Here is a 27,565-nt window from a genome sequence, read left to right on the forward strand (position 1 = left end):
GCAAAAAACTCAGAAAAGCCACTTTGATATTAAAGCAGAATAGCAAAGTAACAAGACTGGCACTAACCACCTTGAAGGCTTCAATAAAAGCTACAGTAATCAATATAGTGTAATATTGGTGAAATAGCTCAACAGAATGGAACAGAAACCCCAGAAATAGACCCACATAAATATAATCCACTGATATTTGGCAAAGAAGCAAAGATAATATAATCGGTCTGTGCAACCAATGGTGTTAGAACAATTAAACATCCACACACAAGAAAGTGAATCTAGACATTGATCTTATCCCTTTCACGAAAATTAATTCAAGGTACATCACAGTCCTAAACATGAGAAACAAAACTTTAAAACTCCTAGAAGGTAACACTGGAGAAAACCTAGATGACCTTGAGTATGGTGATGACTTTTAAGATACAATGCTGGGGCACCTTGGGGCTCAGTAGGTTAAGTGTCCAACTTTGGCTCAGGCCATGATCTTGCAGTCCATGAGTGCAAGCCCCGTGTCTGGCTCTGTGCTTACAGCTCGGAGTCTGGAGCCTGCTTCGGATTCTGTGTGTCCCTCTCTCTCTGCCCCTCCCCCACATAAGCTCTGTCTCTCTCGCTCTCAAAAATTAATAAACATGAAAAAATTTAAAAAAGATAAATAAATACAATGCCAAAGGCACAATCTATTAAAGAAATAAATCATAAAGTAGATTTTGTTAAAATTAAAAAGTTCTGCTCTCTGAAAGACAATACCAGGAGAATGAGAAGATAAGACACAAACTAGAAGAAAATATCTGCAAAGGACACATCTGACAAAGGACTGTTATTCCACGTATGCAAACAAACTCTTAAAACACAGCAATAAGAAAATGGGCAACCCCATTAAAAAATGGGCCAAACACCTTACCAGGCACTTCACCAAAGAAAGTGGTATACAGTTATATACAGATGGCAAGTAAGCGTATAAGAAAATGTTCAGTATCACATGTCATTAATGAATTGCAGATTAAAACAACAATGAATTACCATTACACACGTATTCAAATGGCTAAAATCCAAAACACTGACATCATCAAATGTGGTGTGCTGTGACATGATGTCCAAGGATGTGGAGCGAGACGAACTTTCTTTCACTAATGATAGTAATGCAAAATGGTGCAGCCATTTTGAAAGACAGTTTGACAATTTCTTCTAAGACTAAATATACTCTCAATATATATATATATATAGCAATTGTACTCCTTAATATGTACCCAAGTGGACTTGAAAGCTTACATTCACACAAAACTTATGCACGAATGTTTATAGAAGCTTTATAAATTGACAAAACTTGGGGGCAGGTACCTTCAGCAGGTAAGTGAATAAACAAATTGTGGTATGTCCAAACAATGAAATGTTATTCAGCCTTAAAAAAATGAGTTATTAAACCTTGAAAAGATATGGAAGGGACTTAAATGTGTATCACTAAGAGAAATTTAACCAATTTGGAAAGGCTACATATACTATAAGATTCCAAATATATGACATTCTGGAAAAGGCAGAACTATGGAGACAGTAAAAAGATTGTTAGTTGCAAGGGTCAGGAGATGGAGGGATGAATAGGAGCAAAGAAGATTTTTAGGGCAGTAGAATTATCTTGTGTGATTCTATCATGGCAGGTATGTGTCATTACACATTTGTCATAACCCACAGAATATTCAACAGCAAGAGTGAACTCCAGTGGGGAATAAGGATATGTCAATGTAGGTCATTGATTGGAATAAATGTACCGCAATGACAGGGGGTGCTGATAGTGGGGGACGTTGCTTCTGTGTGGGGACAGGAAGTATATGGGAACTCCCTGTACTTTTTGCTCAATTTTGTCCCAAACCTAAAACTGCTGTAAAAAACATAGTTTATTAATTTATTTAAAAAATAGCGATCAGTTGGTTAGGGCGACTGACTTCAGCGCAGGTCATGATCTCACATATCGTGAGTTCAAGCCCCGCGTCGGGCTCTGTGCTGACAGCTCAGAGCCTGGGACCTGCTTCGGATTCTGTGCCTCCCTCTCTATCTACCCCGCCTCTGCTCACACTCTGTGTCTCTGTGTCTCTCAATAATAAATAGACGTTGAAAAAAATTTTTTTAATAAATAAATAAATAAAAATAAAAAATAGCGGTCAATTAAAAATGATTGAAGCCATACCATGCTTCGAAGCAACAAAACTAAATCATTCTGCAACTAACAGTGTCTGCAGTTTGGATACAAGTAGCTGTCTGTTTCATATGTGGCCTGAATGACAGAGTTTTCTATAATTATTTACCATAAGGCTAGATTTACAGTCAGGATGAGTCACCCTCATTTACACAATTTTCACCTAAAGACTGGTTTTCTTTATGCTTGTCTCCTTCCTGTGAGTCTTTGTTTTTCCTTACATCTCATCTTTGGATTTTTGCATAGGCAATAGAAGCCAAAAGGTATGCATTTCTCATAGGATCCATCTTGCTTAAGGGAAATTGAGAGCTAATAAACAGAATGTACATTAGTATTAGTGACGCCCTCAGAATAAAGGATACCAGAATTACTTTCTTAGCTCATGATAATGACAAATTTCCGCTACTTAACATTATTACATGAGAACAAAAGGGAGTTTTAGGCTCCTGCAAAATATTGTCATGCAAAATGTATTTTTTTTTTTACTTGTGAATTCCAGATTTTTCCCGAAATACTTACGTCTATGGAACAGTCAGCCTATGCAGAGGGAGGTGACACTATTTTGCTGTGGGTGGTGAATCACGGTTCTAAGATAACCCATTAGCTCTGTCTCCACAGTGCCTGTATCGCAGCACAGGCAAGCATTCCTCTGTTCACATTTATTCAAATGTCAGCAGAATAGAAATGAATTGAGGTTTCTATAGAAACTGCTTGTGGTTTCAGGTGTTTCTCGGGGCATTTTGTTCTATTAACTGTTTGGAGAAAGAAGGTATGCATTATGGCTTCTCATTAATGGCGTTCCCACATTCTCCTTTGTTTTACCACATTTTTGGCAGCCCCTGTGGCAGCCTTTCCCCTCCAGCTGAGAAACTAGAATGAGCTACTTCTAAAGCCTGACAAATCCTGCCCGTTAGCGGTGGCTGTTCAGACAGCATTTCTTCTTTTTTGGCCAGAGAGGAAATGTGAAAGTCTCGTATCTGGAAATTTATGCAACACATTTTCTTACTCAGGAGTTACATAGATGACTGTATGAACCCAATCAACAGCTACAACAATAAAAGAGGCAGGTGTGTGTACGTGAGATTTCGTGGCATGAGTAAAATTTTCGCTGTAAAATCCAAGACTGAAGACAAGCAAATATTTCAATCCAATACTGGCTAATTAACTGCCTGGAGGAATGATATCCCTTTCCATAGCATAGGGAGAAAAGTTAAAAAGAAAAAAAAAAACAACCATTCAATTCAGAAGCAGTCCAATAACTCAACTGCATTATGGGATGTCATGTTTTTCTATATGTTATATTAGAACATAAGAAGTGCTCAGAGGGCACTACAAAAGGTATAATTAATAAAGAAAAGCCAACACAAAATAAAAGGAAGAAGAAGAAACAACCATAAAATACGCCTTGGAGAAACTCGGAGCAGCCTGGTGTAGCCAAAATCCACAGCAGGAGCTCTGAAATCTGACAGCTCAATTTACATCTTACTGTGGCCACTCACCACTTAGGATCTTGACTACATTGTTTAATTGGTCTACAAGTCAGTTTCCTCATTTGTGAAGTGAGGATATTAATTCCTACCTTGCACGGCTAATGTAAGTATTAGAGGTAAGGACAAACTTCCTTATCAGTGTATTCATTACCCGAAACCCTGCAGCTATGAGGTCTGCAGGGATGCAAAATTCCTCATATCATGAAAACATCCACTAAAGAACTAATCTGTTACAAAACTAATATCCATTCAAATATGTTCCCCAAAGTAATACTAATATCTTTCTCAGCTTATGTTTCAAATTAGTTGACCATCTTTAGCTGATCGTTTGAAGTTATAATATTTCACGCGATTATAGTGATAACAAATTAATAATGCATATCTGAGAAGGTGCAGGATGTCGCGAAGTACGTAAATATGATGATGAACAGGAGAGGCTGCATAGCATAGACTAGTGCCCGATGGCAGACTCAATTGCTAGATGCAGTTACTAGATGCATAACCTTGAGCAAGTACCTTAACCTTTCTGTGCCTCGGTTTCCCCATCTATAAAATAGAAATGATAATACTATCTACTGCAGATATATGTCATGAGGAACAAATAAAGGTAAAGTGCTTAGCACATGCTTGGTAAATCATAATAAACCCCTAAGTGTTTATTCAGTCAAAATAAAAGCCAACAAAATAACTCCCAAAGAAAGCCATGTAAAAATGAAGTGGAATGATTAAAAACTGGAGAAAACCCAGAAGGTTCTTGACAGGTTAGAAGCAACAATAAATAATGGTTTGAACAGCATAGAAGTTGAGAAGCATTTGTAAAAATGGATAGACTCCCAGATTGTTTTCATAGACAAAGATGACCATGTTTGACACTGGGCTGCTAAAATGAAAGATGAGGTCATGGTAGCTGGTCTTCCAGACAGCACCAACTGAGGAGGGAGCATAAGGCAAGCTGACAGGCCACATACACCCCTCACTCTCCCCACCCCCAGGTGGGATATGTGTGATATTCTTCGGGCACCGCTGGCTGCCCAAGAACAATGGAAAGGGGAAAAACAAATGGTTAACTGATAGAGATCCTAGTCCTGTAGGACCTAAGTCTCCACCACCCCTCCATAGTGATGTGGGAAACAAAGGCAGAAGGAAATGGCAGAGAGAACTAGCTTTCCTTATAACCTGCAGCCCACTGACAAATACTTGAGGCTGGCAGAATAAAACATTTCTCCAGAACTCCATACTGTCTTAATGCTCATGGTTTCCTGGAAGGAAAACAACCTTAACTTGACAACAGCTAGGCCTCCAGTCTCCTTGAGTCTTCTTTAGCATGTGAAAATCTCACTGGAAACTTCCCCTGGACTTTACCTCCTCCCAACTCCATTGTATAAAACCAGTCTCTCATGTTCCTGGGGCAGCTCTTCCTGCCCGCGGGTCCTGTCCCCGTGCTTTGATAAAATCACCTTTTTGCACCAAAGATGTCTTCAAGAATTCTTTCTTGGTCGTTGGCTCTGGACCCCACGAACCCCACTATCACCACAAAAACCTCATCACCGATGAGCCCCACCTCCCGGTATCCACACCTGGTGTAACCCCCCACTCCCACAACGCAGCAGGCTTTGTCTGTGTAACCAGGAACAGAGGGAAGGCATGCCCCTCCCAAGATTGTTATAGAACACCCTGCTGCTTCCATCGTAGTCATTCCCTTGCCAGTTCTCTAGCTCTCTAACCACTCAGCTGGAGGAAGACAGTCATCATGCTACAAAGCAGCCCTCTGAAAAGCCCAGGTGGTAAGGATCTGAAGACTTTGCCCAAAAGCCTGAGAAGAACTAAGAACTCCTGCCAACAGCCATGCGAGCTTGCAATCAAATCCTCCTTCAGATGACTATAGCCCTTCTGACTGCTTGCCCGTATCCTTCTGAGCCAGAAGATGTATCCAAGTTGTTTCCAGATTCCAGCCCCACAGATACTACGGGGGATAATAAATATTCGTGTTTTTAGGCCGTTAGGTTTGGGGACTCTTGTGATGCAGCAATAGATAACTAAATCACAGGTCAAGGAAGCTCCGTGCCATTTTGCAAATTCAATAAAAAGGTTGACACCTCTCCTACAGATGCAATTTATAGTGTTTAGAAAAAACATTAGCAGATACTTGGGACCTTCACTTTTCAAGATAAAAGATAAGCCCTCCCCACTTTTTTTTTTTTATTATTATGTGATAGGTCATTTTGATTCCCCTTTTAACTAGCCTACAATCACCTGTACAGTCTTCTGTAGATATCTTCCAAATATCTGAATGTCTCAGTTCACCCTTTTCTATCTTTGGTCAACGTCTCCTCCTCAGCGAGGCCGGTCCCAAACACCTTACTTAAAATTACAACCCCACTTCGTCCCATTCCTGACTTTCCTTATCCCACATCATTTTTCCCTAATTCTTCTACTAATGTTACTGTGTATCTCTCCCCACCGGGCGCCAGCTCTACGGGGCAGGGATTTTTGTCTTTTTAGTCATGTACGGTTCTGACGTATCCTCATTTCCTAGAACAATGCCTGGCACTTAAAAGGTGCTCAATAAATGTGGATGTGAGCTTTGGAAGCTAATTTCGTTCAAACAGCTCTTTTATTGTACCGACTGGCCTGTGTTAAGGATCACTGCTATACTTAAATTTTCTGACTCAGTAGGTTGTTAATAAACAGTAGCAATGATCTAAAAGCAAACCTCCATTTAAAAATAAAAATTGTTAGCTTGAGTGACTCACAAGAAAGGACAGAAGAGCCAGAGGCTGAGATGGGCATTGATCTGTGGACTTACTACCTAAATTAAATCCTTATCATTACACATTCTAATAGAAATACGTGTCATCATATGTGCCTATAAAACGATTTCATGTCTTTCCTCTTCACACTCAAAACAGATGTACGTAATTTTTTATTACCAATTTTGCAGGAAAGAATAGTATTATTCACTTTACCTAGACAAAAACTAAATACATAAATCAGATGGTGGTTCTAAAAAGTTTAAGAGGGCTCTGACATAATTCTGAAGACTTCTGGAAGCCTTGCCTAGAAAAGAGTCTCATATAAAGGCCCATCAGAGCTGCTTTTATGGATGTGTGGCCTGTGCAGTCACACAGGACCTCATACTTAGAAGGGCCCATTACTCGGCTTAGTGCTCTGCTGATGCTGTCTTGGAATGCTTAATCATTTATGAATAAGGGCCTTTCATTTTCATTTTTCCCTGGACACTGCAAATCGCATATGGCTGGTCCTGAGGCCCAGAGAAGACAGTATTACTCAGTTATCACTCACTGCCCACGGACGTAAACAGAGGTGGAATGACAAGAAGAGCATAAAGTTCCAAGCGAGACACCCCCAACCTCCCCCCTCCTCACCCGCCGTGAGAACTGGAGAAATAGCAATAGCGGTTTAGTGCTTGCTACTCAAAGTGCGGCCTGTGCCATCAGCACCAGCAGCAGCAGCAACAGGCCCTAAGAGCTTGTTAGAAAAGCACTCCAAACCTACTGGCCCAGAATTTATATTTCTTGTGCACTTTAAACTTGAGAAACAGGGGCGCCTGGGTGCCGCAGTCGGTTAAGCGTTCGACTTCAGCCAGGTCACGATTTCTCGGTCCGTGAGTTCGAGCCCCGCGTCAGGCTCTGGGCTGATGGCTCAGAGCCTGGAGCTTGTTTCCGATTCTGTGTCTCCCTCTCTCTCTGCCCCTCCCCCGTTCATGCTCTGTCTCTCTCTGTCCCAAAAATAAATAAACATTGAAAAAAAAAATTTAAACTTGAGAAACAGAGCTGGGCTGTTCCAAGAGTAATCCAGGACACCTGCGACAACGGACGTTTGAAAGGGATCCTTTGGGGCGCCTGGGTGGCTCAGTGGGTAAAGGGGCTGACTCTTGGTTTGGGCTCAGGTCTCACAGGCTTGTGAGACTGGGCACGACACTGGCAGTGTGGAGCTTGCTTGGCATTCTCCCGCTCTCCTTCTCTTTCTCTCCCTCTGTCTCTGCCCCTCCACCACTTGGCTCTCTCTCTCATAATAAGTAAATAAACTGAAAGAAAGAAAAAGAGAAAGAAAGAAAGAAAGAAAGAAAGAAAGAAAGAAAGAAAGAAAGAAAGAGAAAGAGGAAGGAAGGAAGGAAGGAAGGAAGGAAGGAAGGAAGGAAAGAAGGAAGAAAGGAGGGAGGGAAGGAAGGAGGGATCCTTCAACGGGATCCTGCAAGGGTTCTTCCACCAGAAAAATCCTTTTCCCCTTCTACCAAAAAATTCCTTTCCTGAGATGCTGCCAGATTGGGATGCTAACTGATTTGTACATTACTTGTGTTCCTTCCGAAGTCCATTCTCCAGGATTGGGTTAATATGAAATGATGTTGATGAGGGTGCGTGGGGCAGGCTGAGGGCAAAATACAAACTAGCATACTAACACCCTCCCCCCCCCCCCACCTCGCCCCCAACATGGGATATGTGCGATACTCTTCAGGCACTCCTGGCTGCCCAAGGACAAAGAGGAAAGCAAACAAATGGCTGATAGAGATCACAGTCATTCAGGACGGGAGTCTCCATCAGTTTACAATGGTCTTGGTAAATTAAAAGATAAAGGTACTCTTATCAATAGCCTAATCTCCAAAAACCTATAGACTCCGTTTCCTGGAGCCCCAAACATCACCCCTCAATAATGATACGGGGAACAAAGGCAAGAAGGAAAAGGCAGGTAAAATTAAATTTCCTCATAACCTGCAGCCCATTGACAAACACTTGAGGCAAATACAGAGTGTGAATGACATTTCTCTAGGAACCCCCCACCGTGCTAGTGGTAATGCCTTACTGGAGGGAAAACAACCTTTGCTTGACAATAGCAAGGCCTCAGGTATCTTAGGAGTCCTCTTCAGCATATCAAAGTCCCTCTGGAGGTCTCCCTTTTGACTTTATCTCCCCAACTTCATTGTGTAAAACCAGTCACTTTTCACAACCCCAGTGCAGCTCTTTCCGCCCTCGGGTCCTGTCCCGTGCTTTAATATAATCACCTTTTTGCACCATACACATCTTCAAGAATTCTTTCTTGGCTGTGGGCTCTGGACCACCCCACAATCACCCCAAAACCTCATCAATGTGGCTTGAAAAAAATAAGAAGCATGAAGAATGGGCTTTTGGGAACTAAGCTGAGAAAGTGGAAAACAATTACAATAGAAGTGGGGGTGGGGGGAAGCTACCTTACCATAGAATAAATAGCTAAGACCAAACAATTAAAATACGCAAGGCATCTTACAAAATGTTTTAGGGGGATTACTATATTTAAATTTCACCACAAACTGCAGAAAGGCGTACTACCTCTACCTTTCTTTGCAAATGGAGAAACAGGCTTGAGAGTTTTGAAATGGCCGTAATCTCCAGATAAAGAAATTGTGCATTTTCACAACTGTAAATTTTTGTTAACGTATTCACAAACATCTGCTCCACGAATGAGTGCCTTTGTGTAGATTCGCTAACGTTTTAGAATTAGGTCCTGAACGTTAGAGACCCTCGTAGAAGGAATCACAGGCATCAAACCAAGTTAACTTCAAATACTGCCTGAATCAGTCTGAGATAAAAGGAAGAAAAATGAAGAACTTCATTCCGGAAGCGAAGGTGACACAGTCGTCCACATTGTCGCATACGGCACATGGACACTCAGGCTTTGCTGTCACGGCTGGGAGACGACACCAGAAAGCACGTGGCCAAGTGCCTAACGCTTCCGAAAAAAAAACCCAGCGAGCACCGCAACGGTTTGCGGCTAACCGGATTCCCACCTACAGAGCAATGGGGACGAAAGCGGCGTCGGCGTCTCCAGCCCCCGGCGCCCCGCTCCGCCGCTCCCGCCCTGCAAACCCGGGAGGGGGAGGAGCCGAGGAATCGAAAGAGAAAGCAGGCGGCGGGAGCTGGCGGCCGCATGCCTCCGGGAGCGGGGCGCGGGGATGGAGCTGCGGGCGCTCTGGCTGCTTTGCTGCTGCTTCTGCTGCTGCGGCCGCGCTGCGGACCCCCGCGCCACCTTCACGGCGACGGAGCCGCGGAGCCGCGAGCGACAGGCAGCCGCCTTCCGGGTACCGAGCGCGCGCCGCCCTGTGTCTGTTTCCTGGTCGCCCCTTCAGGTCCCGGGTCGGGGCTGGGGCAGGGGACCAGTGAGAGCCGCCACTCCTGGTGGTCATCCGGCCCGCAGCTCAGTGATGGGTTTGGGGTTTCTGACAAGTTCGCAAGTCAACCTCTCCCTCCGTTCCCCATGTGCCAGCTCTCCCTTGCCTGGGCTGACCAAAAGATTTGATTTTCCGGGGAAGATTCGTCGCGGTAGATTTATATGATACGCCCAAAGAAATCAATGGATATGTTCAAAGTATTCTCGATTGGAAGAAGCACCCCTTTTAGCAGTCCCCTGGACTGCCCTCACTGCCTTCCAAAGCCGTTCCTTTACAGTGAAAAGAACCAGCTAAAGGCGGAAGAAACCCGTCAGTTTTCCTTCCGCAGGGGGGCGCTGGTGACCTCCTGTAACACAATGTTCTAAACAAAGAACCTGCATTTAGAGAGGTCACAGAATCCTTCCCATTTATGATTTGCGTGAACGGGGCCTCCTTCAATTGGTGTAGCGACCTTAAAAATTCTTCTTCACTTGGTGGAAATAGATTTTGAAAAGGAGGAAGCATTTAATTTCCTTTTCACATTATTTTCGGAAGTCTTCATAATAATGCTTAGATTTTTACCCCAGCATTCAAACTCTAGAATGGACCGAATTAGCTGAATATAAATAGGTTTTTACTGAGATCAAGAGATTCGGATTTAGAACTTGCCTCAGTATGTTCTCTGTATCTGATACCATTTAACAATTTTTTTAATCATGAAAGATGTCATTTCATTGTAAAAGAAAATTGATTTGTTCTAAATAAAAGTAAGTACGAATTTAGTAATACGGCTTTTTGGAATTATATATATATATATATATATACATATATTTTTTTTTTTTTTTCTGATATACTGTTGGGATTTCTCCTGGAATTCTATAGCTGTACTCTTTTCTGCTCCTCCTTGCTCCCCTAGAAAATTCCATTGTTTAGGAAGCCCTAACCTTGCCTGATTCTGTCCATTCTTGTGTTTTGCCGAAACGAAGATGTGTTTTATTGCTCTTGAGTTACATTCTAGCTTTTAAAACCAGAAGCACCGGTACAATTGTTTGAGAACAAACTTCCTGTCCTATATTCTACCCCTGCCCTGAACTTGGTTGTGTACTGTGGTGACCCACACCCTTTAGGGAGAATGTAGTTCATCTCATCTATACTGATAATGGCATTCCTTGGCTGAATAAATAAACGCACTGCCTTACTCCTCAAGAAAATCATTTTGGAGGATTGTAGGCACAAGGAGGCCAGAGTAATAAATATATTTTTTAACTTATATAATTTATAAGGATATGTATTTACTTATATAGTTATTCATGTTGGTCCTGTCAAGAGGCCATACCCAGGAGACGATTGTCTACAAAATGCAACTCTTCTCAGAGGCACCTGGGAGGTTCAGTCCATTGGGCGTCCTACTCTCCATTTCAGCTCAGGTCATGATCTCAAGATCCTGATTCATGGGGCTCCATGCTGGGCGTTAATTATTTCATTAATAATCCTTCCAGGACAGCTCAGTAAGGAGAAAATAAGATTACGATTAGTTTCAGTAATAATTTGCTTAAAAATAAACAGCCTAAAGCTATTAAGAGCATGAATGCAAAATGTCCTTTGTGTATTTATTCAACAACAAATAGTAATTAAACATCTATTGTGTGCCAGCCAAGTGCTCAGTGCAGGAAATGCGGTGATGAGTAAGACAGGCAGTTCTTGCCCTCATTTTGCTTATAGGTTTAAGACACAGGCACACAATAAACACATAAATCCATAAACAAATACATAAGAGCTAGAGTTGGAAACTTATCAAATGGTAGTCCCCTGAAGTTTTATTGCTCCTGCATGGTTGGTTAGCGTTAGGAAATGGAAGCATTTTCTCATAGGTTAAGATAAGTTACAACATTCAGAGCCGAGGAATCTGTAAATAATGGCCACATTTTCCCTCCCGATCGACAAGCCAATGTATCTTCCTGGGACATTTCCAGGATTGCCTCTTTTTCATAAAGACTTGTTACCCTTAATGAGATAGACATCTCTATACAGCTCAAAAAGAATCAGATTTATTTATTATTTACTTATCTCTTTTGTCATGCTTTGTTACTTAGTGCTGGGAAATACAAAGATAAAGACACACTTTCCAAATTCAAAATTTAATTAATCTAATGAGTTTCAGTTGGTGATAATTTTCACGAGCATCTAGTGTTTATTTGCAATTCATTTTATTTTTTCCAGTGTGTTAAACAAACATATTTAGTGCTTTTAACATGCTTAGGGAAGAGGAATTATAAATGGATAAGAGATACCTTTCCCGGCCTCAAAACTGTACCTGAAATCAGATGGTAGTTTTCATACAAATGTCTATAAATCTGATCTGGGCCTCTTATGCAGTCTTTCATTGTGATCTTCAGGAAAGAAATCAAGCTTTGACTTTTAATACCTGAAAAATATGCCCAATTTAGTTACACATAAATTGCTCTGCAAAGTTAACATAGGTCATGTAAATTAACTTTTTTCTTCTTTTAGGAAAGTCTTCATAGACATCGATACTTGAATTCTGTATTCCCTGGTGAAAACTCCAGTGCCGTCTATGGAATAAATCAATTTTCTCATTTGTTTCCTGAAGAGTTTAAAGGTATGGTGTGATTGTGCCATTGGTTGTTTGGTTTCCGGATTTTTATTTGTTCCCGTAATTTTTGACGAATTGTGTAATTGTGAATCTGGTGACGTGAGTCATAGTTAACATTTATTACATACTGAACGTCAAGCACGTGCCAGGTGCGGACAGAAAAATTAATTCATGGTCCTTCTCTTGTAATTATTGCCTAAGATCTAAATGTTTAATTGTAGACGTTTCCATGTGGCTGTAAGGGCCAATGTTTCATCCTTTGTGCAGTTTTTTAGTGCTATTTCTATTCAAGACATCCACAGTTCTGTGGGTTAGGATAAAACCAGTGATGTCAAGAAGACTCATTTTTATTATTGACCAAGTTCTAAAAGACAAGTCATTTTCTGTGGCAACTCCTAGTACTATTGTAGGAATTCCTATCTTGGTAGCTTTCAGTGAGTGCATTTCACGTTATGAGAAAGCATAAAGGAAAATCTCAAATGGCAGGTTCTACCAGAAAGCTACTGTTTCTGTTTGAAAAGTTCCTGCAAAAAGAATCCCAGGGGGCCTCCCTATAATATAATGTTGGCTGCCTTTTCCTCCCATGTTTCAATTCAGCTATTTACTTAAGAAGCAAACCTTCCAGATTGCCCAGATACCGAGCAGAAGTGCAAACATCCATACCCAATGTGTCTTTACCATTAAGATTCGACTGGCGGGACAAGCGTGTTGTAACACAAGTGAGAAACCAGCAGACCGTGAGTTTCAGGAGTTGTTGTTGTTGTTGTTGTTGCTGCTGCTGCTTTTCTCTTTTTAAATACTCTTAGTGTGGGAAGTCACCTTCGAGGTCCAGTTCAGTCAAACTTGTGATAGAAGCCATCATTTCTCTGGGTAAAATCACAGAGATGATCTCCAGTCATCCAGAAATGACAACTAAGGGAGAATCTCTGGTGAAATGAGAGACAGAGGCCAAAGCCTGACTTGAAGATAAGCCTGTCCCTCTGAACCCCCACCATTGGCATAGGCAATGTCAGCTGACCAGGGAAAGTCGATCCCCTAACCACAGGGATACAGTCTCAGTTTATCTGCAGTGGAAACCTCACCAGGTCTTTTAGCTTCCTGGTGTGTAGTGTCTTAGAGCAGTCACTATCTAGTTAGGGTGATCCTTTTTTATTTCTCAGGTTATACATCCATTGTTATAAATTCTACCACCAAATCATTTACTTGCTTTATTATTGAATCCAGAGTGAAGTATTAATTAGTCAGAAACTGAATCCTTCCAGGAAGTGTCTGTATTGTATTAAAGGAATACAATTGAATTAATCTTTTTTTTTTTTAAACTTAAACAGAAGAGGGGAGTGCTTTCTTTCTTTTTTTTTTTAATGTTTACTTATTTTTGAGAGAGAGAGAAGAGTGGGGGAGGTGCAGAGAGGAAGGCACAGTATTCAAAGCAGGCTCCAGGCTCTGAGCTGTCAGCACAGAGCCCGATGTGGGGCTTGAACCCACAAAGTGTGGGATCATAACCTGGGACGAAGTTGGCCGCCCAGCCGACTGAGCCACCCAGGCACCCCAGAATTAGTAATATTTAAGCAAAGTAATATACTGTACAGGTGTCTGAGTGGCTCCGTCGATTAAGCATCCAGCTCAGGTCATGATCTCATGGTTTGTGGGTCTGAGCCCCACGTCGGGCTCTGTGTTGACAGCTCAGAATCTGGAGCCTGCTTTGGATTCTGTGTCTCCCATTCTCTCTGACCCTCCCCACTCATGCTTTGTCTCTCTCCCTCTCTCTCTCTCCCTTTCTCCCTCTCTCTCTCCCTCTCTCTCAAAAACAAACATTAAAATATTTTTTTCTAATTAAAAAAAAAGAAAACAAAGAAATATACTGGAGAGATATTTTTGAACAGAAACTGCCCTCCTGGGGCAGCTATGGAAAGGTAAACTAAAGCTAGCTCTTGGTATGGTGCCCTGCAATCTGTATTTGCTTTTCTCAAGGTGTGGAAACCCACAAGTAGAGTTTGTCACTGCATATTTTCCTATGCCATAGGCGCTGGAGATATAGATATAGTAAGACACCTAAAGCAATAAAGTTGCTCGACAAAGACGACCAATTGTTCTTCTTCCTTTCTTTGCCCACCTGTGCAGCCCATGTCCTATGATTATGGCAGCAGTGCCCAATTTCAAATCTTACTCTTACCTGTGCCTTTTCTATGGGTCCTTCTTCCTTGTGCATGATCCTTGATTTCATTTCCTCCATCTTTCCCCTTTTTTTCAGGACCAACACTTTTATTCTTTTGTTCCAGTTTGTTCAATAAGATCCAGTTAATAGATCCAGAATCAGGAAGAGTGTCAGGCAATATTTGAGTAAGGAATGACCAGTATGGGTTTTTATCATTATGACATTTTATGGGCATACGTGATATGCCCATGCTGGCTCCTTGACAGCCTAAAAAAGTAAATCATTCAGTTCCCATGTCCATCAAGTCATAAGTACAACGTATATGACATATCCTCACCCCATGTCACCTCATTGGAGATGGTGGATGTCATAGCAGCAGAGTGTCCGGGGAGAAACAAGAAGGAAGTTGGTACACTTCCTAAAAGCAGAAGTCCCGTTCAGTGCACTGGTTAGTCTTTTTTTTTTTTTTTTTAATTTTTTTTTCAACGTTTATTTATTTTTGGGACAGAGAGAGACACAGCATGAACGGGGGAGGGGCAGAGAGAGAGGGAGACACAGAATCGGAAACAGGCTCCAGGCTCTGAGCCATCAGCCCAGAGCCCGATGCGGGGCTCGAACTCACGGACCGCGAGATCGTGACCTGGCTGAAGTCGGACGCTTAACCGACTGCGCCACCCAGGCGCCCCGAGGGTTAGTCTTTTAAAAGACCATCAGTTCGTCCAAGTGCTTTCTCAGTTTCTAAAATTTGCTTTTTTCTTGCATTGTCTACTGTGCAATAGCAATACTACCAATTTATCTTTTCTTATGATTACATTTTGATGCTTGAAAGAGAATTTTGGTTTTCCTTTCTTTTGGCAGTTGGAAAATCTACAGGATGGGCAGTATTTTGCAGCCCCCCCCCCTCTCCCCCAGAGTCTTCTCATGTTAATTGACTTGTTACCTTGTGATATGTAGAGATGTTGGAAAACTTGGTTTGGACATCATTTGAGGATAAACACTATGCTATCTCTCTTTTTAAACAGTGTGGAGGTTGCTGGGCCTTCAGTGTGGTGGGTGCCGTGGAATCTGCATATGCGATAAAAGGGAAGCCTTTGGAAGACCTAAGTGTTCAGCAGGTCATTGATTGTTCATATAATAATTACGGCTGCAATGGAGGGTCTACTCTCAATGCTTTGAACTGGCTGAATAAGGTGATTTCTCGGCCTTTCGAACTCTTCGTTTCTGCTTTTGTTTACTTACGCTGCATTTAGAATGGAAACAGTTTACTCTTGTATACCAAAGAATGTTTTTAAGTTCAGAAATTTAAACGACCGAAGCTTGAATTAATCAGATTTCAAAATGAATTGCTTTCAGGCAAGTCGGCTGTTGAGAAATCAAAGCGTGAAAAATCTTACCTGAGATCTGTTTTCAGAAAAACATGTATGTTTATTTCTTAGCACTTCTTAATAGGTCAGTGCTCTTTTACATAGATACATCCGCATCATGTCCCAGAAGGATGAGAACACACGATTATTGATTTCCATAGAATTTTTGAATACTGAGATTATAAGGGATGTTAGAAATCAGCAAATGTAGGAACTCTTTACGTGGATGAAGAAATGAGCCCTGAGAGGTGAGATCATGTTGCCAAATTAGCAGCTGAGCCAGGACTGTGTCTTAAGTCTTCTGTTTCCACTGAAGGGCTTTATCCCATATGCCACAGTGTCTCTCGGTGTTCTTAGGACACTCTCTGACATTGTCCTGTATCCAGTATCCACTGCATGAAGCCAGACAGTGAGGCTGTTGCTATGTTTTGTAAAAGTGGTCAAGCTGGAACTTCCCAAATTTGAATATCCTTTCCTTGTTCATTTTCTGTATTTTGAGTCACTGCATACCAGAAGCTGCTCGGTACACATCAGGGGCAACCAAGAATGGTGTGGTCCCTGGCTTCTGTAACGCAGAATCAGGAAAGTAAGATTGCGTCTCGACAACTAAAAAATAAATGACATATGCCAGTCGAATGGCACAAAGATGTGGATAGAAAGAATGCTTGACCTGACCATTGCCTGTGCATAAAACACTGTGCTGAGTGAGTCTCAGAGACTTGCTGACAGAACTTATGGCTTTGAGGGGCGCCTGGGTGGCGCAGTCGGTTAAGCGTCCGACTTCAGCCAGGTCACGATCTCGCGGTCCGTGAGTTCGAGCCCCGCGTCGGGCTCTGGGCTGATGGCTCAGAGCCTGGAGCCTGTTTCTGATTCTGTGTCTCCCTCTCTCTCTGCCCCTCCCCCGTTCATGCTGTGTCTCTCTGTCCCAAAAATAAATAAACGTTGAAAAAAAATTAAAAAAAAAAAAAAAGAACTTATGGCTTTGGAAGGAAAACGGCTCACCTTATTTTAACCTCAGGAGAAAAAGGATAAGACTTCATTATCCAGTGGAAGAAGGTTCTAAGGAAGGAAGATATAGGGAAACAATAGTAAGAGAGAAAGATAATTGAGTTTAATTACTTAGTATGTCCCTACCAAACACCTAAAGATTTAATCTAAAGTCTTAATAACGTAAGGAATATCCGCGTGATGAGGGTGTGGCCAAGTTGAATCTTATTTTGACACATTGCAGTAAGTTCCATTTGATTTCTAAAACAATTGCATTTTAAATAAAGAACATTCTGGATGTTTGTTTTCTCTTAGACGCATGTAAAACTGGTGAGAGATTCAGAGTACCCATTCAAAGCGCAAAATGGCCTGTGCCGTTACTTTTCTGATTCACATTCTGGATTTTCAATCAAAGGTTATTCTGCATATGACTTCAGGTAATTGTCTTATCCTAGTGTGTCTTTCCCTCTATTTCTTAATTTCTGATCCGTTGGCTATTCAGAATTAATAACTTGATTGAAGGCATAAGTGCCTACTTATTTTAAGACCTGCTTTTTCCTAGAGAGACCAATGGAGTGCTATGGTTGTTACAACAACCAATGGATGTTGTTCCTTATGCATGATCAGCTTATTTTTCCATTTGTCATTAGAATAGAATTAACACATTTAAATCCAGCTTAAGGTGTAATTTATTCTGACCACCTTCCTCTTAACAAATTGAGTTGTCATAATTGCCATTAGTATATTTCAACCTTACTGTTGAATCCATCCAAAATTGCTTTGTGTTACTCTCCAGCTAATAGCAAGCAATCTACATAACCAAGAAGCATTTTTTGAACACCCTTGGATTTTTTAAAGCATTAACTTTAAGAAAAGCATAAACTGAAACTTAGAAGCAAGTAGGAGTATATTACTGGAGGTAGATTATGCGGCACACGCTATAAGCACGAGGGAAGCACAGGGGTGGATAAAGATAGGCCGAGGAAGGGCCTTGGAAGTGTTGGAAGTTGAAGGGCAAGATGACTTTGGGTAGGTTCAGAGGGAAACAGTCGTTAAAAAGGGCTTTAAAAATGCATGAAAACCTGAAAGCCAGCTAGAAAACCATTGTGACCATTCAATACAGTGCAAGATAGGTGTTCAGGGATAATAGGACAAAGGAAGACACAAACAACTCCTTTTTGCGTTTAAAAAAATGTAGAGGAAACTTCACACAGTCTTTTGAAACAGAGAAAGCAGAAAGTAAATTATATTCAGCTGAGGTGGCAGACTACCCTAAAACATACTGATACTGAATATAAAAGAGTCTCTTGATCCAGATGGTGCCAACCCATGAGATCTGAAGGAAATCAAGGGTGAAATTAGATCATTGAAGAAAATGGAACCCCTCTGAATAAGCACGAATGTACCAGAGGGCTGGCACATTGCCGGCACAGCTCCTGTCCACAGCAAGGACTCTCGGGGTGACCCTAGGAACCAAACACCAGAGAACTGCGATCCCACAGAAGGAGGCTCCTCAGAATCAATCACTAAATGTGCAAAGTCATTGAGTGCATCATTCCACATCTTTTTGAAGGAAATGCGCTTTCAGAAATGAGAAAGTGTGCTTCTATCAGCTACCAGTTCCTTGGGAGTAAAAGGAAGGCGTGTGCACGAGAAAGAACTCGATTTTCAAAATGTCACTTAAAAATTTCAGGGAATGCCCCATCATGAGTAGCAAAGTGAAAAAAAAAAAAAAATTAGGAAGAAACCAGAGAAGAATAGGCATTAGCTTGAATTAGAGAGAGAGAGAGAGAGAATGTAAGTCACTGGCATTGGACCTGAAGTATGATCCATGTAATTCTTTGGCTAAGAAGAACAGAGGTCCCACTAAAAAGAATCTCTATGTTTACACTGAATATAAACATTCTGATAATACAGTGCTAAGCTAATTGTGTTAGACTCCCCCAAGAAGATCTCTCTTTGATTTACTCATTCCTTCTCAAATACTTACTGAACTTTGTTTCAGGTTCTGGGGGCTCAGCAGTGAACAAAACAGACAAAAAACTGATTGTATTTTAGTGATAGAGACAGGCAATAAGGAAAACAAAAATATGTACAGCATGTTAGGTGTAATCATTTCTAAAAAAAAAAAACTAAGTACAATGGTGGGAGGAAGAGGAAACATCAGGTTGAAGGAAGGGGAGTATACGGGCCAGGACGGAGCTTTTTGAAAAGATGTCATTTGAGCAAAGACCTGGAGAAGCATGGGAATATAGCCATGTAGACATCTAGGGAAATACTGTTCCCAGCAGGAGCTGTAAGGGTGAAGGCCCTGAGACAGAAACATCTTTGGCATATTTAAAGAACAATGATGCCCACTGGGACTGTAATGGAGAGAAGATGGACAAGACTACTAGGAGATAAGGTAATCTGGAAAGAAAGAAAGAAAGAAAGAAAGAAAGAAAGAAAGAAAGAAAGAAAGAAAGAAAGAAAGAGAAAGAAAGAAAGAGAAAGAAAGAAAGAAAGAAAGAAAGAAAGAAAGAAAGAAAGAAAAAGAAAGAAAGAAAGAAAAAGAAAGAAAGAAAAGGTTACCTAGTCATAATCTCGGAGCAGCGTTAGAAGAATGGTCTTAGATATGAGACATAATAGGTTAATACTCCTCATAGAAAGTAAAGCCCCCCAGAGAATATTGAGGGATTTTTATGTAAAGAATGAGAGAGGAGAGAGTCAAGGAGGAGAACAGGCTTTTTGGCCTGAACAGCTGAAAGGATGGAATTAACTGTCACTAGAGATATGAAAGTCTAAGGCAGGAACGGATTCAGCAAGCAACATCATGTTCCAGCAGTAATCCCGAGAAACTCTGGAAGGGAAATGGAGAAATGAGACAGAACAGGAAAGGAAGGGTTTTTGTATTAAGCAAAATAGAACTAAGGGTACTGGTCCTACCGGGGAGCTATTGGGGCCAAGGTAAACTATGCATTTCAATGTTATCCCATCCAAATTGATGATCACTGCATTCCGTGTCAGTTGAGGGTGCTGCCAGGGTAGAGGTGGGGGGGCGAGCTGGATTTCCTGGCTCTTTAAGAGAAGAGCCTCAGGCAAAAAACTACAGCGGGCCCCATGTTTGAAGCCAGGCTGATTGTGCCCCTGTTACCGACTCCAACACCAGCACCACCACCGCAGTGGCAAGGGCCAGAGGACTTGGGAAGATTTTCCACAGCAACGCTGTAACCAGGCACTCGACTAGGCCCCTAACACTTAAATACCGTCACTTCCATTGAGGTTTCTGAGACTCAGGGAGGGTCACAGAGCTCGTGAACTAACTATAGGGCCACATTAGAATTCATATTTGTCGAGTTCTGAAACTCATACTTTTTCCCTCCCTCTATTTCTCAGGTCATGAGCTCTTTAATTTTTCAGTAGTTTCAGACAGTGTGAGCCCACACACAGCTATCGGCCAAAAACTCCAAAAAATCTCATGCAGAGCCTGAAAAGATCTAAAACTAAGCCAACCAGCAACCAACCAAACAAGCAAAACCTCACTGAATCGTAAGAACATAGTCTAGTCGCAAAGGAAAATTACCATTTATATCCAGGCTTCTTCATGCATTTTTGTTTATCAGGCCCCACGAAAGACCTTTCAGAACTCAAAATAAATATGAGAGTGACTATGTCAAGAAAAAGAGGGGCGCCTGGGTGGCGCAGTCGGTTAAGCGTCCGACTTCAGCCAGGTCACGATCTCGCGGTCCATTAGTTCGAGCCCCGCGTCGGGCTCTGGGCTGATGGCTCAGAGCCTGGAGCCTGCTTCAGATTCTGTGTCTCCCTCTCTCTCTGACCCTCCCCCGTTCATGCTCTGTCTCTCTCTGTCTCAAAAATAAATAAAAACATTAAAAAAAAAAAAAAAGAAAAAGAGAAGGAACCCCATATTAACAATGGACTGAAAAACTAGGGCACAGTATTAACACACTGAATTCTAGGAATGAGAAAATGGAAATCTACATACTCATGTAGAGTCTAGAACAGAAAAGACCTGCCTTAGTCACTAAATCTTGATGACAGTAAACTTGAGAATTCTTTTACAGATTGTAGGATTTGTATCTTACTGATCCATAAAGTGAATAGTAAGCATATGGGAAAAGATTGGATAACGTGTCCATTATCAGCAGCGTATATTTTGATAGTACACTTGACCCTCAAACAACACAGGCTTGAACTGCATGTTCCACTAATATGTGGGGTTTTTTCCAGTAAATACAATATGGTACTGTATTTTCTTTTCCTTATGATTTTACGAAAACTTTTTTCCCTAACTTTATTGCAGGAATACAGTAATTGAGTACATAAAAATGTACAAAAAAATGGGTTAATCCACTGCTTATGTTATCAGCAAGTCTTCCAGTCAACAGTAGACTATTAAGGTTTTGGGGAGTCAAAAGCTGTATGTGGACTTTCGACTATGTGGAGGTTCGACACCCCTATCCCTGGGTTCACGGTCAATTGAAATTCTATATTGGGCTAATAATGGAAAAAAGATGCTGTTTGGAGTATATTTTGACTTGATAAAAGCCAACGTCTTTCTGAAACACAGATGGTAACAATGCTAGTCGGTTCTGGGGCTAAACGGAACTTTTGCCTGCTGGTCTTGACTGGCATGTCTTCCTATTTCGTATTTTCCAACATCTTTGATATCTTTTCTTTAGTGCTGCCTCCAAGCAGAGACTATTACTCAATTGGTTTTTGATCGTACAATGTTAATTACCCTTTGCATTCTAAAAACTATTTCTTCTTCTTGATGTTTCTCTTTCCATCATGCTGTCCTTGACACTGGATCTTTGATGTCATATATTTACGGTATAGCTTTTGTTTTCTTCAAAAGGTAGAGACAGCTGTATCACTGTTTTACAGAGATAATCCTATTTGTCATATTTGGATAGCAAAATAGTCAAAATTTTTACTATAAAATATTCAAAAATTTGAATACAATAAAATACACATTATACACTACAATCTATGCTGAGCAAAATTGGTTTATTAGATAACTTAGAAATAAGAAAAGGAAGCAATATTTATTTTAAATGTAGAGTATAATTTATGTGTAGGCATGCTATAAAATGTATACCTACAATTTTATCCTTATACTGATTTGCGACGTAGATGACTTCAGTCACCTGCTGGAGTCACTGGACTCCAGTGTGACTGAAATGACTCCAGTCTGTAGCTGGAATTTGAACCTAGCTATGTGGAACTTCCCGGATGATACCCTACCTGTCCCAAGCTAATATTAATGAATACAAGTTATTATTACGGTAGCAAAAATTAGGATTGACTGCTTATAGATCTCCAAGAAAAAGATCTTCGTGTTAACAGGTAATATGGATAAATGTTTAGAATGAATGTGTAGTTTCTGTCTCAATAAATTCGCTTATGCACTCGATTTTTTCCCCACCTGTGGACAAAATATGCCCTTGATAGAAACTGATCTCCGGCTGGATATGACGATGGATTATTTACTCTTTCAAGCTACAAATCCAACCATAACTTGCTGTAGCAATACACTCCCAAATGCTATCTAAATGGCTTGAAATATGAGTGACTTGGTTTCAGTGTCCACACACAAAGCTGACCTTTAAAAGTGTAAACAATGGTTTAATCACATACTTCCAAGATTGATGACGGCTGAGTGTTGTGTAACATTAGGCTTTATCAGTACACGTCCATGTGTGAGAGCAATAACTATGTCTTTCGCAGTCTTTGCAATCTAGTACTGGTTCTCCTGGCACCTTGGCATCTCTTCTGTTGCATAATGACAGTCGCCACTTTGAGATAACCCTCCCCTATGATTTCTGCATTTGGCATTCCGTTAACAGAAGTTGGTCAGTTTCTTGATTCTCACATGGTGTGGCGGAGATATGTCTCCGTGCATTCAGTCTTCTCACTTTCCTTATTAGAAGAATCCCCTTAGAACTAGATGCTCTAGCTAGCTACAAAACTCCACTTCCCATCTTCCCTGAAGCTAAACTTAGTTAACCCGTAACTGAGTACTAGCCTATACATATACATATAGGCATATGCACAATGTGCACGTTACTTTTCGGAAGTCTTTTTGACAGGAATGTAGCCCTTCTTTCTCCTTTTTGCTGTTTAAAAGATGTGTTAAATGGCTAGAGCTCCAGCAGCCACCTTGGACCACGAATTGACCTTGGCAATGGGAACCTCACATGGCAGAACAAGAATCTAGAAAGATCCTGGCTTCCAATATCTTGGAGCCTCATAGCAGTCCTGGGCTGTCGATCTCCCAGACTTCTTCTAGTTTCCGTTCTTTACATCTTCTGTAATTGCAACCAAATCTCCTAACCATGCACAGATTAAATAGATTATAAAATATCTTTACCTCAAAAACTAACCTCCTTAGGGCGCCTGGGTGGCTCAGTCGGTTAAGTGTCCGACTCTTGATTTCGGCTCAGGTCATGATCTCACGGTTTGTGGATTCAAACCCTGCATGGGGCTCTGGGCTGATGGTATGGAGCCTGCTTGAGATTCTCAGTCTCCCTCTCTTTCTGCTCCTCCCTGCTTGTGTTCTCTCTCTCACCTCCTTGACTGTATATTTCCTCTTTTGGTAGTGACCAAGAAGATGAAATGGCGAAAGCACTTGTCACCTTTGGCCCATTGGTCGTGGTAGTAGATGCAGTGAGCTGGCAAGACTATTTAGGAGGCATAATACAGCACCATTGCTCTAGTGGAGAAGCAAATCACGCAGTTCTCATAACCGGGTTTGATAAAATAGGTAAGTGCTGAACAGACTTGATTGGTTACTTTCCAGCCTGAACTCTGATTAACAAATGATCGCCATTATTTTCAAAATGCTGAAATTTCGGGGCGCCTGGATGGCTCAGTCGGTTAAGCATCCGACTTCAGCTCAAGTCATGATATCACGGTTTGTGGGTTTGAGCCCCGCATCGGGCTCTGTGCTGACAGCTCAGAGCCTGGAACCTGCTTTGGATTCTGTGTCTCCCTCTCTCTCTGCCCACCCCTCACTAGTACTCTATCTCTCTCTCTCTCTCTCTCTCAAAAATAAATAAAAACATTTAAAAGTCAATCAGTCATTCAATCAACCAAGCTGAAATTTGGTCGTTCTATGTCTAAGTCCTCCTAAGACCTTTACAGCTTTTCAGTAGACTTCCAGGTGCAAATGCCCTGTCATGTCCCCCCCCCCCCCCCCGATCAATTAATACCTTGTTAAAACGATGATAATTCTTGATTTAAATAATGTGCATTCTCCACCTGGAATGTTTACAATACTTGTTGGGAAAAAAGACCTGCTTATTATTTTATCATACATATCTAACAGTTCTTCCCCCCCCGCCCCCCTTTTCCTAATTCCCTGGAATTGCATGTATGTTTTCATTTCATGCTATCCAAATTCAAGCGTGTATTTTTCCATTATTCGAGTGTGACACTAACTACAGCTCCTCTTTACTTGGCTAGTATATATTAGCATAACATTACATTTTTAATCTGTTGCTCAGAGCTACTATACTTATCCAGAACTAGCCTTTAAATAAACATGCATTCACAAAAAAATCTGAGTTTTTCAGAACTTGTTGCCATTTTATATCTTGTAGGAAATACTCCATATTGGATTGTGCGGAACTCATGGGGAAGTTCATGGGGAGTAGATGGCTATGCCCATGTTAAAATGGGAGGCAATATTTGTGGTGAGTCATGAATTGATGTTTAAAACTTCAGGCTAAATGCACAGGAAGATACTTTGACTATATTAAAATTATATATCTGTCCAGTCCATAGTATACTTTTATAGTAATAATTTTCATTCTTTAGCCAACTGTTACAAATAAAATAGTGTTGGGGCACCTGGGTGGCTCAGTCAGTTAAGCATCTGACTCAATTTCAGCTCAGGTCATGATCTCGTGGTCATGAGATCGAGCCCCATGTGGGGCTCCTTGCTGGGCCTGGAGCCTGCTTAAGATTCTCTCTCTCTCTCTCTCTCTCTCTCTCTCTCTCTCTCTCCCTCCCTCCCTCTGCCCCTCCCTCTGCCCCTCCCCTGTTCATGCGCATGCACACCCATTGCTTGCTCTCTCTCAAAAATAAATTTATTAATTAACCTAATTAAATAGAGTTCTTAAAAGAGACACTATTGCATATGTTCATATTTTGAAAAGGAGTAGAGAATTCCCTGAAAACAAACATAATGAGCAAAATATGATAAAATGGTGTAATAATTTACTGAAGTTAACTTCAAACACCATATAAATAATCAACTTAGGAGTCCAAAATTCTCCAAAAACATCACCTAGTTCTAATTTATTTTATATAACTGTATGAATTTTCCTCAATTTGTGCATTATCATATTCGCTCAAGGATTATCAAGAATCACTTTTTCTTTGTATCAAAATGCATGAAAATATGAGCATTAGGATGGTCTCTGATTTAATATGTCCCTTGTCACACCTATAGATTCAAGCAAAACAAGAACTGGGATTGAGAGGCTAAAGCAAATACCAAATATACTTATCTTACTGAATAAAAATTTTTTTTTGGTAATTAACTACAAGCAAAATTAAAACAGCTAGTTTAGTATTTTATGTCGTATTCTAAAAACCTATATTTAAACCTATATTCTAAGGTTTTTGATCTAGAAAATCAGCATAGTTATGAATCAAGTTTGAGCCAAACTATATTACATACGAAAGTGATCATTTAATTTCTCATTACAATGATTCCTAACATGCATACAGGTTTTTAAAAGTTGTAGAACCCTCCAGATAGACTGAGAAAAGAGAGTACAGAAAAGTTTGACAGTTTATATTTTGATTCAATCTATGAAGGAGAGTGATCCTCACAGAAATCTTCCAGCCAGAGCACTAGTGACCCAATCAGGCCTCCACTTTTTAGCATCGTCAGGGGCTTTCACATTTTTGGAACTTGCAGGTAAATTACTGCTGCCATTCATTGAACTTCTGCTGCTAAACATAAATGATCTCTGTCAAAGCGGTGGTGCTTGGATCTAGGCTGCTTCAGAGCTCTGGCAGGAGAGTTGCAAGAACATGATTCAACATTGGTTCATAATTGCCTCATTATGACTCTGTATCCCTCCCCCCACACACACCTCTTCTTCATCCCCCATCTACTGAGGGTGAGTTCAAATAATTTCTCCTGTCTACCTGTTTTCCAATTTGATTTTCCAAAGCTTGCCTGGTTAGTAATTATGTAGGGATCCAAATCCTTCCTGAAAATGAGTATTTCCTGAAAGTTCCATACCTGGTGATGATCACATTCCTCTTATGAATGATGTTATGACACAGACAGCATCCCATGGCCCCAAGAGATTTTAAATACATAGCTAATTACACTGAAATCCAGTCTTCAAATGGACTGTTTATTGCTTTCGCCATGATATTGAGATGTATGGTCTTGTGTGCCAAGAAAGCATAGCACATTTGTGATTTATTTAAATTTTGTGCAAGTTCCAAGTTTGAATTTTCAAATTGTATTTAAAACAGTCCTATAAATAATTGTATTACCTGTAAGCAATATATATGAGTGCAATAAAGATTTCAGATATATTCATCTATTCAGGTAATAAGTCTTTGGGGGGTTTTTGTAGTTTCTTGAAACAAAAATATTAGTCATGTCTTCTAATATCTTCTTTTGAAGTTGCCATATTTATCCTAACAGCTATAATCATTGCATTATTTTTTGGAGGAAATAGACTAGCACTGATGATTTCTTTTTTTCTAGGTATTGCAGATTCTGTTTCTGCTGTATTTGTGTGATTTGTTGGGCAGATCAAGGGACAACTACGAAATGAAGGTTCATAATGGAATGGAGCATAGAGTTCATTCTCAGTGTTATTTGCCTGTAGGCCATCAGCTCAGTGGCCTGGAAGTAATCTGTGGAAGAGTTGCCTACTTTAGGATGAAGGTCAAGTTAAGAATTTCTTCAATTTGAAGACACTTACCTGGTTTGATTATTGTTTTTGTTTGCTTGTTTTAATGATATACTTCTAGTAAGATTAAAGAAGGGATAGGAGGGGCGCCTGGGTGGCGCAGTCGGTTAAGCGTCCGACTTCAGCCAGGTCACGATCTCGCGGTCCGTGAGTTCGAGCCCCGCGTCGGGCTCTGGGCTGATGGCTCAGAGCCTGGAGCCTGTTTCCGATTCTGTGTCTCCCTCTCTCTCTGCCCCTCCCCCGTTCATGCTCTGTCTCTCTCTGTCCCAAAAATAAATAAACGTTGAAAAAAAAAAAATTAAAAAAAAAAAAATTCTTAAAGAAGGGATAGGAATTGCTTTTCCTTTGTAGAATATAATCACTAGCCTTAGCTTACACTTATATAGAAGAAAGCCAGCCTAAAACGGGGTGTGCTTCTCACAATTCACAGCCCACCGAGATGGAATTTCTTAAGGATTTTGAAATGCCAATTGCTTTACCTCCACAAAAGGGGCATACCCCTTGAACTGTAGAAAGGTCATGTAGAAAGAAGCAAAAGGAGAAAGGCACTTTTTAAGAGAAATAGATTGAAATTGAAGGACCGATATGGCAGCTATATGGTAGGAAAAACTCAAGTAGCATTGTCTGAGCTACTATTGTTAGGAAACTTTGTCAATAGGATTCCAATAGGTCTTTTTTCTTAGT

At 40.9% G+C, this 27,565-nt stretch overlaps 1 protein-coding gene across 1 annotated transcript; it reads left to right on the forward strand.

Annotated features, from left to right (window-relative positions):
• Nucleotides 1-9,516: 9,516 nt before the first annotated feature.
• CTSO (cathepsin O) lies at nt 9,517-26,719 on the forward strand. Its single transcript, XM_045464728.1, has 8 exons — nt 9,517-9,745; nt 12,326-12,434; nt 13,026-13,165; nt 15,606-15,773; nt 17,250-17,371; nt 23,534-23,697; nt 24,536-24,628; nt 26,674-26,719. The coding sequence occupies exons 1-8, from the start codon at nt 9,620-9,622 to the stop codon at nt 26,706-26,708; spliced, it is 957 nt and encodes a 318-aa protein (XP_045320684.1). The 5' UTR covers nt 9,517-9,619; the 3' UTR covers nt 26,709-26,719.
• Nucleotides 26,720-27,565: the final 846 nt, after the last annotated feature.

Source organism: Leopardus geoffroyi, chromosome B1 (assembly GCF_018350155.1).
Source record: "Leopardus geoffroyi isolate Oge1 chromosome B1, O.geoffroyi_Oge1_pat1.0, whole genome shotgun sequence".
Lineage (NCBI taxonomy): Eukaryota > Metazoa > Chordata > Mammalia > Carnivora > Felidae > Leopardus > Leopardus geoffroyi.